Genomic DNA, 13,019 nt, shown 5'->3' with positions numbered 1-13,019 from the left:
GTTCATTTCCCATTAGACTGTCAATGTTTATTTGGGACAGGTAAAAAGAGAAAGCAGTTTTTGCAGTTAATATTTCTAGTACTTATAATTTTAAAGACTTTTTCCCTTGTAAATCTTGGTTATTAAGGTTCCCTAAGGAATCCCCCCAAATTTGGGAGTTACCACTGTAGTTCTTCCTCTGTGGTGGCATTTCCACCCAAAGCTGATGGAAGATTAGGTATGTCAACAGAGCTCAACTAGCTCTTCATCCTTATGGGCTGCAGGACTGTCCAGGGACATTCCATGAAAGTGATAATAAAATAAAAGCTAACAGCTTATATGTCAATCCATGCTTGGAATGTACTTATGTTTAACTCATTTAATCAGCCTAAGAACCCTGTTTATTCATTGACTCTCTCATTCACTCACTCATTCAGCTGATACTATCTGCCAAGCACCATCTAGGCACTATAGTAGTAAAAGACAATCTGCTTTAGGAGTTTACAGTATAGTTGGGAGAGACAGACAAAATAATTAAGTAAAATATAAAGTATGATAAGCAGAGCTAAGTGCTACCGAGAAAAATAGAAGTAGGGAAGAAGAATGGAGGGGACAAGAGAAAGTAACAATTTTCAATAGGGTAGTCAGAGAAGATGTCATTGGGAAGGTAACACTTAAGAGGCCTTTAAAAAGGTGAAAAAATCAGATGTGTAAATACACGAAAAGAGCTTTCCAGGGAGACTGTACAGCAAGTGGGAAGTGCTGAGGCAGTTGGATCACATGGAGGCCAATGTGGCTGCAGCAGAGTCATCAGAGAGGAGAACAGCAGGAGATAAGGTCAGAGAATTAACGGAGGGCCCAGCATACAATGATCTGGGAGGCCACTGCAAAGATTTTGGCTTGTAATTTAAGGGAGAAGGGAAGCCACTAAAAGGTTTTAAGCAGAGAAATGATGATCTAAATTATGTTTTAAGACTCAATCCAGTTAATGTACTAGGAACAGGCTCCAGACATAAGAGAAGAAACAGGAAGACTAAGTAAGAAGGTACTACAATACACCCAAGGAGAGCTGATAGAGACTTGACTTGGGGTGGTAGAAAGATGGTACACACTGGCTAGATTTGGAAAATATTTTTATCTTTTCAAAACAGAATCAACAAGATTTGCGGTCTGGTTGTGCGAGAGAAAGAGAGTAAACAAGGCTAGTCTAAGACTTTTGCTCCTCAGCAAGTAGAAGAAATGCCTATTAAATGAGCAAGACTGTAGGAGGAGCAAGTTTGTGAAGGTAGGGGACTCGGTTCTACACACATTAAATCTGAGGTACCTATTAGATATTCAAGTACAAATGTTCAAATGGGCAGCTAGATATATGTGCCTGGAGTTATAAAATCGGGAATTATTAACATACAGGTGATATTTAAAGCTTAAGAGAAGGCATGATACCAAGGAAGTGAATACAGATAAAGAATATGAAGGCTAAAGCACTGAATCTTGGAGCGCAACATCTAGGAAATTAGAAGGAATCAGTAAAGGAAGGTCAGTAAAGCAGAGGGAAAACCAGAGAAATGCTGGTATCCTGAAAGTCTAGTGAACAAAATATTTCAAAGAGAAAGGAACAATCACCCAAGCCAAATGTTACTGGTAGATCAAATAGGATGAGGTCTGAAAAATAACCACTGGATTTAACAAAGCGGAGCTATTACTGACTTCACAAGAGCAGTTTCAGTAGAGTGACGAGGCAAATGCCTGGGTTCAAGAAAGAATAGGAACAAAATAAAACTGAAGACAGCAAATAAACTCGACTCCTCTGAGGTATTTTGCTGAAAGGGAAGAGAGAAACTGGTTGGTGCTGGTGGGAGAAATAGTGTCAGAGAGAATTTTTTAATAAGAGAAAAATACATGCTGATGGGAAAGATCCATTTAAGAAGGAAAATTTAATGATGCAGAAGAGAAATAATTGCTAGAGTAATGACCTTTTTATTGAATTTATTTGAGTGACACTGTTTGGCAAAATTATACAGGTTTCAGGTGCACAATTCCACAAAACGTAATCTGCACACTGTGCTGTGTGTTCACCACCCCTAGTCAAGCCTCCTTTCATCACCATTTATCCTCTCTATCCTCCTCCCACCCCTACTCTCCTTAGAATAATGTCCTTAACAGTACAGAAGGAGACAGACTGGCCATTGCTGGGAGCACAAACCATTCATGTTTCCATAGCAGGAAAGAAGTTAGAGTATGTGGGTGCAGATGCATGTGAGGGAGCAGATTTAACAGACGAGGATATCAAGGCACAGACTTGCCGAAGATCAGACAGCAAGTAAGGAGCAGAAATTGGATTTGAACCAAGGAAATGGAACTGAGCAGGAATCAAGATCACAGAAACTTATGTCCATGCAAATCTTATCAGATCTTGTTAGTTAAAATACCAGCAGAAGATACAGGTTTAGCAGCATTCTCCCACTCCAACTCAAAAATTGTCAATAATTTTCCCTCTATTCTCTCTCCATTGCCCCAATCACAAAACTTAAGGTGAGGAAAGGAGAAGTAGAGACCACCACATGAGCATACCATGGCCAAAGGTAAAAAAAATAATCTTAAGTTTTGTTGATCAAAAAACATCTCCAGATATTCCTCTATTCATTCCCCTGCCTATTTCTATGCTTGTTGACAGTCTTATAACAAAAAGTCTATAAAGCAACCAATCTCCACTTTGAAAAGTAAATACCTGCCCACCTTAGATAATCCTTAATCAAAACTCTGCTCAGCATACTCTACATACTTAATTCTGAAGACTTACAACAACTGTAATTATCATGTATTGTGAACGCAGACCAGGCTATTTCTCTGGTCTCTTCAAACTTTCCATAATTATATTTTCACAGCTTTCCCTTACAATAGAGACATAAGAAGAAAGGGAATAATAACAACTTTTCTTATTAACCACAGAAAAAAAAAGATAGTCTTCAAAAAATTCTTCATGAAAAAAAATGACCATAAAAGAATTTTAGACTTGAAGATACCTTAGAAAATGTAATGCAAGTTCAGATAAGAAAAATGAAGCAATCAAAAAGTAAATGGCTTGCCTGAACACATACTAGTAATCAGTAGAAAAATCAGACTCCATGATTTCCAAGTTCAGAGTTCTTCATCCAACCAACATCACGCCCATGTCTATCCCTGATTCATATAATAGTCAAGAAAATAGTCTTCTAACTCTAAGGTCTTAACATTTATATATATGACACAGATCAAAAATGGGGAAAGCAGGAAATGGGGAAGCCACATAACAACTCGGCATTTAAGAGATGGTGTTTTCAGGGGTGTTGGTGGGTGGAGGGATGGGGAGAGAGAGAGAGAAGAAAAGAAAGGAAAAAAGAAAAGAAAAACTCAAAAGAACTCATAAACATGGATAACAGTGCGGTGATTGCCGGAGGCGGGGGTTTTGAGGGGTGGGAAGTAGGGGAGGTGGAAGTACAAGAGAGCATAAGGAGGATAAATGGTCATGGAAAAAAATACAATTAAAAATAAAGTATTTTTAAAAAAGAGAGATGGTGTTTTCAGATAATTTCCTCAGGTCCCCTAATATGGGTCCTCTAAATGACCTCATTCAATCCCCCCAGTCTTGAATCAGGGAATGGCAATTCAATTGCTGAACAAACAAAAACACAATCTGCCTAACAAACTAAAATTTTTTTCTAAGTAAACAGAGATGGAAGGGTGCTAGTTCCTAAGTTGCCAATGTGCTGCCATTTTCTCACCATTCTATCCATCATCTCTCTCCTCAGTGAAAAAAGTCCAACTAAGTTAGAACTCTGGCTTTCTGATATTCTTCCAAAAACTGTATAACCTTGGTGAGTACAATGTAACATTAGCAGTTAGTCCAGCTGAGTAGCTGGCAATCCAGCTTTAAAATGTTAACAAATTATTACATATTGGGAAGAAAATGAGACCAGTAAATCTTACTGGAAAGGAATCAAGGATGAACATAATGGCAAACATTTTTTAAAAAGGCATTCCTATTTTCAAAGAGCTTACTACAACCTCTACCTCAAATAGAATTCAAGAATCTAAAGCTAGAAAAAGAATGAAAAGTCTAATAGAGGTAACTATATAAAAAGTTATGGTAATAAACATCTAATTGTACAAATAAACAGGAACAGTAATTTAGGTTCTTAAGAACTTGATATAAAGTACATCATATTGGCAAACATCCACACTGAACCCTGATCAATTCCCATTCAGAGTAACAGAAAGAATTTCTCTACAAAATAATAAGGCACAGACACACAGGTACAGCTATTTACCGCCTCAGTATAGTAATGAAAGGCAAGTTAATCACTTGCCAGTATCCTAGTACAGATAATGGTTGAAATTATCCAGTTCTCCTTATACAATTTTTCTCACTTCTTAATAACATCACAGATCCTTTGGTATCTGCCATAGCAGACCTAGGAAAAAAGGCAACACTTCTCAATATGGGGTATTTACCGTATACAATGCTTATTTTCTAATTATGTCATGTCATACTTTACCTAATAGACTTGTACCTTGTATGGAACTAAACAAAGTAAGCACTCATTTATTATTTGATTTCTACGAAATCAAAATAGTTCAATGAAAATTTGTAACTGTCATATAGTTGTTAACTTGAGAATTCTCAATTTATAAAACTGCATATACCCAAAAGTTTAGAATGTCACATATAAAGGTATCTTGGAACTGCCAACACCACCACTATAAGGCAAAGTTCTGCAAATGTAGCCTTCTCTTGATATTGCAGCACATGGTAAAAGCTATATATAGCACAACCACAGAGCAAGGAAGTAAAGGTGGTAACTCCATCAAAAAGCAAGTGAGGAGTTAAAGAGCTCTAGTTTCCCTTTGGAATTCTCCCATCTCTCTGTGAGCTCAAACTCTGGATTTAAAACACAGACTACTCTGCTATAATTTTTCTGGTCTAACATAATTGTCTTGCTTCATATTACCACCTATTATACTGAAAAATAATTTATTTAAGCATACACAAATCAACAGCAGCCCGATAATCTTTGTTATAAATGCTATGACCAAAGAAAAAGAGGGGAAGCTGAATATTGTGTTAATTAGCCATGATAATTATTTTCTCAATAAAAAATGATTCAGCAATGAGCTCTTTGTATATTTAGGTATAAAAATAGACATGCACCCAAAGAAAGTGAGCAATAAACTGAGAACTAAACTTTAAATTAAATAATACAGTGTGCCTTAATATTTTACTGTCTAATCTGATAATTATCTGGGTATCAGTTATAAATTTAAATCCACCAATATAAAAAAAGGTAGATACATTCAGAAACAGGAAAGATAAATAGTAAGCTATACAAATGATTTTTAAAAATTGATACCTGAATAGCTCAAACTCTTTTCAAAAATATATTTAAAATTAAACACTAGAATATTTTCTGGGTAGTAGTTGCAAAGAACTATTTATCCCCTAAGTGATTTCAAAGAGACTTAACAACAAATAGCTTATATTTTAAAGGAAAAAATGTTAGGAAACAACAGAGCCTTAAAAAGAAAACAATGATTCTACTCTTTGAATTTAATATAACTGATGGCTAATTTTTTGAAAACTAGCTAGGAACAAGGGTTGGTTTCTTTTTTAAGAATTCCAAAATGTCATGAATCTCGAGTTTTTCAAAATTAAAAAAACATATTTGCTTAATTTTTACAATAATTCCATAATCATTTCCTCAACAGCCTCTGGAACTGATTTTTATGTCCTTATTTAGCTGTTACATACAATTTATAAACCTGCTTTTTATACACATACACATATATGCTGTAATAAGCTTAACACATTGTGGGGTCTCATAAACTTTTCTAAAGAAGTACACCTGCACTATAATGTTTAAAGACAAAACACAATGATTCTAAAATATACAGAAATGATTTAAAACATTAAAAGCATCATAAGTGGAAAATTAGCCCAAGAAATAATTCCATCTAGAAAATATTGCATTCTGAGAAAAACCAATCTATAACCTCACTTTTCCTCTTCACTTCTGCATTTCATCATATGAATTCAATTAATATTTGAAACAATATAAAAAAGAACCCAGACCTTAAAAAAAATTATTTGACTAGTGACTTCCGGCCAAGACGGAGGCCTAGACAGACATGCTGCATTTTCGTCCACAACTAAGAAGGAATACAACCACCTCAAAACTAGAAACAAGACTTCTGGCCAAGATGGAGGTGTAGACAAACACGCTGAATCTCCCTCCACAACTAAGAAAAAATAAAACTACCTCAAAACTATAAGAAACCAGAAGTTCCAGAAAATCAAACTGCATGGAAGTCCAACAAACAAAGATATAAAGAAGAAATACTCATCCAGAAAGGCAGGAGGGGCAGAGCCAGGGTGGAGAGGACGTGGTGTGGTGGTGGCAGCAGTGGCGACAGCAACATGCCAGCAGAAAGCACAGCTACACATTTTAAAAACTAAGGAGGGACACCTGGGGAGTGTTCCCAGCTCCTCACCGGACCTCACAGCTCAGTTTCAGCACCAGGAAAAATTAAGCCTCATTGTTTCTGACTGTGCAAACCAGTGGGGGCTGGGGTGGAGGCAGAAACTGCTGGTCTCTAAGCAGAGTCCAATTATTTAAAGGGCCCGAACAGTCCTAGAACGTCCGCAGACCCACCCACTCTGGGAACGAAAGCCAGGGCCACAGCTAGAGAGGCACCAATCCCATACAAAGTGGGAGAAGTGAATGGAAAAGAGGCGAGTCCTGGGCAAGCGGCATTGTTTTCTCTCAGACCCCTCCCCCACATACAGTGCCACAATGTGGTGAAATGGGGCAGCCTGTACTGATGAATACCTAAGGCTCCACCCCTTACAACGTAACAGGAGTGACAGCTCTACCTAAGACACAGAGGCAAACAAACACAAGAGCCTGTCAAGATGAGGAGACAGAGAAGTATGGCCCAAAAGGGGGAACGGATCAAGGTTCCAGTGGGAGAACTAAGCGATGAGGAGATAGACAACCTCACAGATGAGGAGATAGACAACCTAACAGATGCAGAATTCAAAACACTGGCAATAAATATGTTTACAGGCTTGACAGATATGCTTGAGTACAGTAAACACATAAGAGAAGAAGTGAAGGCTATGCTAAGTGAAACGAAGGAAAAGCCACACAAAACCAATGGTGAAGAGAAGAAAACTGGAGTTCAAATCAATGATTTAGAACATAAGGAAGAGAAAAACAGCCAACCAGTGCAAAATGAGGAGGCAAGAATTGAGAAAAATGAGGAAAACTTCCAAAATTTTGTGACGGAAGTGGACATACAGGTCCGGGAAGCACGGAGGGTTCCGGGCATGCTGGACCCAGAGGGGACCACACCAGGATGCATAATGGCTGAGATGGCAAAGGTGAAAGATAAAGGGAGAGTCCTGGGGCAGCAAGAGAGAGGCGGAGAGTTGCCTACAGTGGGGTGCCTATAGGACTATCAGCTGATTTCTCAGAGGACACTTTGCAGGCAGGAAGGGACTGGTAAGCAGTATTTCATGTGATGAAAAGCAACTTACAACCAAGATTACTCTATCCAGCAAAGCTATCATTTGGAATGGAAGGGCAGATGAAGTGCCTCCCAGACAAGGTGAAGCTAATGGAGTTCATCATCACCAAGCCATTATTATATGAAATATCAAAGGGACTTACTTAAGAAAAAGAAGATCAAAACTATGAACACTAAAATGACAACTCACAACTATCAATAACGGAATCCAAAAAAGAAAAAGAAAATGCAACTAAGCAAACCAGAATAGGAACAGAATCACAGGTATGGAGATCATCTGGAGGGTTATCAGCTGGGAGGTGGGAGGGGGAGAAATGGGGAAATGGTACAGGTACTAAGAAGCATAATCAGTTGGTATAAAATAGACAGGGGGATGTTAAGAATAATATAGGAGGAAATCATCTGGAATAACCAACCGAACACTAGCTGGAAAGAAGTCTTACAACCACGGAGAGACGGAAAGGCCGCTACATCACAACATGACCAAATACAACAAGGATGCCAGCCTGTTAAACCAAACACACCGTTGTACAGGGACAGGCAACTGACCTGGAGTCTGCACGATCCTTCCCCATGTTGGAAGGCCAGCCTCCCCTCCACACCCCAACTCTTATTAGGGATTTCTGGACCCAAGAGTAGGTAGGACAATGACCATGTCCAGCTTGAAACAGCTAGAGGAGCACAAGACCTTCGCCCATTGTCCTTTATAAGATTATGAAGGGTCTCAAGTCTGAGAGGGAGGGATTGTTATTTTTTATTGTTAAAATAATTAATTAATTAATTAATTAATTTTTAAAAAGGAAGAAGAATATATGAAAGGGTGAAGCGGGAGAGCTTGTATGTTCAACTCATGGGCATGGACTTGGCGGGGGATTGCTGGGGGCGGGTGCTGGGCGGAGGGGAGCAAAGGGGAAAACACTGGAACTATCGTAACAATATAATCAATAAAATATACTTTAAAAAAAAGAATAATATAGGAAAGGATGAAGCCAAAGAACTTATATGCACAACCCACGGACATAAACTAAGGGGGGGTGGGATTGCTGGAGGGAACGGGGTTACTGGGCAGAGGGGAGCAAAGGATAAAAAATTGGAACTACTGTAATAACAATCAATAAAATATATTTTAAAAAATGACAACAAACTGACAACTATCAACAACTGAATCTAAAAAATAAGAACAAAATCCAACTAAGCAAACCAGAATAGGAACTGAAAATACTATGGGGATCATTTGGACGGTAATCAGCTGGGAGGGGGAATGGAGAAAAAATGGGGAAATGGTGCAGGGACTAAGAAGAATAATTGGTAAATACAAAATAGACAGGGAGAAGTTAAGAATAATATAGGGAAGGCTGAAGCCAAAGAACGTACATGCACGACCCATGGACATGAACTAAAAGGGGGGTGGGATTGCTGGAGGGAAGGCGAGTACTGGCAGAGGGGAGCAAAGGGTGATAAAACTGAAACTACTGTAACAACATAATAAAATATACTTAAAATATTTTTTTAATTATTTGACTATTAAAAGTGCAACTAAATAAAAAGTATATTTAACCTTAAACATGCATATTCTGAATTGACTTATAATCTGAAGTATTTCATTATGTTTCATAATTGGTATCTAATTATTAAAAGGGGGAATTACTTTCTGTTGATAGCCAAATACATTTAGGGATCATTTCTAGTGTTTATACTTGTAGTCATATTCATCTATTATGCTTAGTGGATGATCTTATTTTGTTCCTTTCCACAAAGCTTAAGATCCAATCAGCAAAACTGGCAGAAGACCTTATGTCCATTTTCAGAACCCATATGTAAATAAATAAGAAAACATTCCCCCCAGGTCCAAAATAGAATGCCGCAAAGCGATGAATGTATGCTCTGAAGAAGATGCCATTCATGCTATTAAGCAATTGAATCTTTCCTATAATGCTGGTGGGATTACATTTAAAAGTCAAAATTTTAGTTATCCTGTTACCCAGTGATTCTATTCCTAGGTAACTTCCCAAGAGAAATGAAAATATTTGTCACCCCAAATACTTGTACAGTTGTAATATATATATAGCAGCTGTATTCACAATAGTGAATATACACAATTTTCACTGGAAATGAAGCAAATGTTCATCAACAGGGATAGTATAAGTAATTAAATTGCAGTATATTTACATAATTGATACTTTTCAGCAATAAGTACTAATATACAAAACTGCATCAATAAACCTCAAAAATGTACTGATGAAAATAGTTTATATCATGATAGAAACAGTAATTACACAAGTATATATTAATCAAAACTCACTAATTCATATAATTAGCATCTATGCATTACACGATATGTAAATTTCAGTTCAATTAAAATAAAACAAAAAGATGCCCTTAATAAAAATTTTGAACTCTGAAATTTAATTTACATAGATCTACTTGCAGAAAATTATCATTCAAAACATACTTGCAATTATTGTGTGCTTGTAAAAATATACTCAAATTTACTTATCTATAGAATATGATTTTTAAAATACCTACACTATTGCTATTGAGCATTTAAAAATTTTATTCTACTCCCCACAAAGTTATTAGTACAAAACACTAAAGCCTTTGAAGAAACTAAATCCTTCTCTTCTGCCACCCAGCTATGAACTCAGATGACTTATCACTCCTTATTGTGCCCTAACTTCATCCTCTTGGAATCTGAATAAATTATTCCTAGGTACCATTTTATAAGTGGTACCTATTTAACTGATGATACCCTAGTACAAGGAAGTTAGATAACTACTTATTCAAGGCAATCAAATCCAAGATCAAAACTCAGGGAACTGGCTCCCATTTTAAGAACTGTAGTAACAAGAATATAGTGTCTGGTCAAACATTTCAGTAGACTACATAATCAGAAGTAACCAAAAATATCTAATAATATTTTTAAATATCAAGGGCCAGAGAAGCTTAATAATATGACTTAAAATGGAATTCAGTGTTTTAAGAAATTTAGAAACTGACTGACCTTAGAAGACTTCCTTCGGCTTCTTCTTGTCCAAACTACCACCAGTTTATCTGGTTGCCTGCCAAACAAAAAAAGAGATTAAATAAATTTAAGTAATCCAAAATCAAATTAATGTAAAATTTGGTTCTAGTACATTTAAAAGGACAAAAATGCCATTTGTTTTAGTTTATATGAAGCAGTTACCCTTACAATAAATCTCATTTAAATAAATTATTCAATACAGCATATGTTGAATACAGTTGTGATCTAATTTAAATGACTAGTATTTCAGCCAAACATTTTTTTAAAGATACTTTAGCTAATTAATTTATTGGAACAAACCATGTAAGTAATACTTAGAACTGGTGACTATTTTAAAAAGAAAAGCACACATATATCTTCTCCAAAACTTAATACTACACTTCTAACACATTTTCCATTTTAATTTGGAGAAAATAAGCATAATAAAAATACCAAAATAATTTAATCTGAATTACACTAATTTTACATCTCTAATTCTTATGAATAATGCTATGGTTTTCAATATTTTTATAATCAATCAGTTCAATTATCTTCATACTATCATTGCTATTTTATAAGCTTAAAAAACGGGCAAAGTAATAACTAAACAAAAATTCTGGCAGAATCAAGACTGAAATAAAAGTTCCCTAATTCTCAGATCACTCTTCTTTTCTTTATCTTCTGATAATATAAAGTAAAAATCAAACAACAACAAAAATTGCATTAAAGTGCTCACTGAAAACACCAAGACTATGACATTATCAGTTATTTTCCTTAAATTTTATTTTTTAAAATCTTGGCTAAAAGCTTTTTAACCAAGAAATGAATGAGAAGACTCATCTGGTGACCTTCACCACATTCTATGCCTCCTTCATTTTACCCTCAAATCCCTCACTATCAGCAGATGACCTGTCATTTAATTAAAAATATGTGTGTGTGTGTGTGTGTGTGTGTATAGCCATCAGCCATAAACTCCTTATCCAGTGATTCACCAATGTACCTGTACAAAGAGAGATTTGTACAATGAAAAATATTATGGAAGAACTGATCAGAATGTAGCACAGAAATAAAGTGATAAAAATACTAAGGAGTATATTTGCCTAACAGAAATTCTAGAAGTTTAGAACAGTGGGAAGCAGAGGAAATACTGAAGAGATAAGACTAAAAATGTTCCAGACTTGACAAAAGGTTAGAGTCCTTAGATAGAAAATAAATGTTATCAAATAAACAGAATAAATAAAAATAAGTGTAGCGGGTGTAACTCTCCATGCCATGCCCCTCTCCTTTCTTGGAGAGTGAATAAAAACTTTAACTCTATGCCCTTTCTTCTCTTTTTGAATACTTTCACAGCCCCCCATCATTGACCCTAACATTTCGGTGGCCCATATAGGGACATTCTCTATTTTTCCCTCGTCCGCCTCCTGAGACTAGCTAGCACCTAGGGAAGCAGTGGGCAGTGGAAGCTTGACCCAAGCTAACCCTTTAACCCTGTTTCTGTGAGGTTTGAAGAGAGGGTTCTATCCTTTTCCATCTCTTTGGACTCTACAGACAACCTCTTCCTCACACCCACATGGCTAGAGATCACACCAGTTTTAAAACGTGGCTTTATTAACCAAGACTTTGTCTGGAATATCATGATCGAAAGAATCATGCCTGGAATCTGGATGTCACCAGAGAGCCTTATGGAGTAAGATTAACTTTTGAAGGCAATAAGAGCCCCTTGGAAAAATGGCCTGGTAACTTGCTTTGTCACGTGATTTATGGCAGTCTTTCCAGCCACAGGCAGAAGACAACATTGGAGCAAACTGCAGCTTATACAAAACAACCAAAACCTCACCTCACGTTACAACACTCACAACAGCCCAGAGGCCTCACAACAAGAATCCCCCCACCCTTTAATAATTCAATTATAATTCAATAAAAGCTCAACACTCCCACCCAAAAAATATCTATATATATGTATCTAGCAATCAAACTACAGGACAGCAAGAATAAAGAGAAAAATTAAAAAAGAAAAGACAAATCACCGAAAAAGGAATAATTATATGAACAGCAACTTCTCATTAGCAACAATAGAGCCCAAAAGACAATGAAGCTAACGATCTTCAAGTTGCTGAGGGGAAATAGCTGCCACCTTCTAGTTCTATACTAGTTAAATTACCCTTTAAGAAATAATTTTAGACATAACAAAGACTAAGAGCTTACAATGTATAGATCCCAGCTAAATAAGGGAGAAAGTTGGATGCAAGAAGCAATGTAAATATAGTAAAATGTTAATGATTGTTTATTTTAGGTGGTCAGACCTGAAGAATGGGCAAACAAAAAAATAAAATAAAATGGAAGAAAATTCCAATAATGAAACTATTTGGCTAAGAAGCCATCTAAACAAATGCACAATGTTTCTGATGGTGACAGTAACCAACACGGTATAAATAGAAAAATGGTGGTTCTCCATCCAAGATTAAGCTCAGTTCCT

At 36.4% G+C, this 13,019-nt stretch overlaps 1 protein-coding gene across 10 annotated transcripts in view; it reads right to left on the bottom strand.

The window, feature by feature from the left end:
* The window catches only part of EHBP1 (EH domain binding protein 1), a 381,983-nt gene that overhangs the window by 306,705 nt on the left and 62,259 nt on the right, over positions 1-13,019 (bottom strand). For all 10 annotated transcript variants that reach the window (XM_090281360.1, XM_090281362.1, XM_090281361.1 and 7 more), the window contains exon 3: positions 10,544-10,601. In XM_090281360.1, the coding sequence (XP_090137486.1) occupies positions 10,544-10,601 (58 nt within the window). The remainder of the gene's footprint in view (positions 1-10,543; positions 10,602-13,019) is intronic.

This window comes from Furipterus horrens, unplaced genomic scaffold, assembly GCF_987537825.1.
Source record: "Furipterus horrens unplaced genomic scaffold, mFurHor1.1.pri manual_scaffold_6, whole genome shotgun sequence".
Lineage (NCBI taxonomy): Eukaryota > Metazoa > Chordata > Mammalia > Chiroptera > Furipteridae > Furipterus > Furipterus horrens.
Note: the sequence above shows the minus strand (reverse complement) of the source record. Positions and strands in the feature narration are given on the sequence as shown.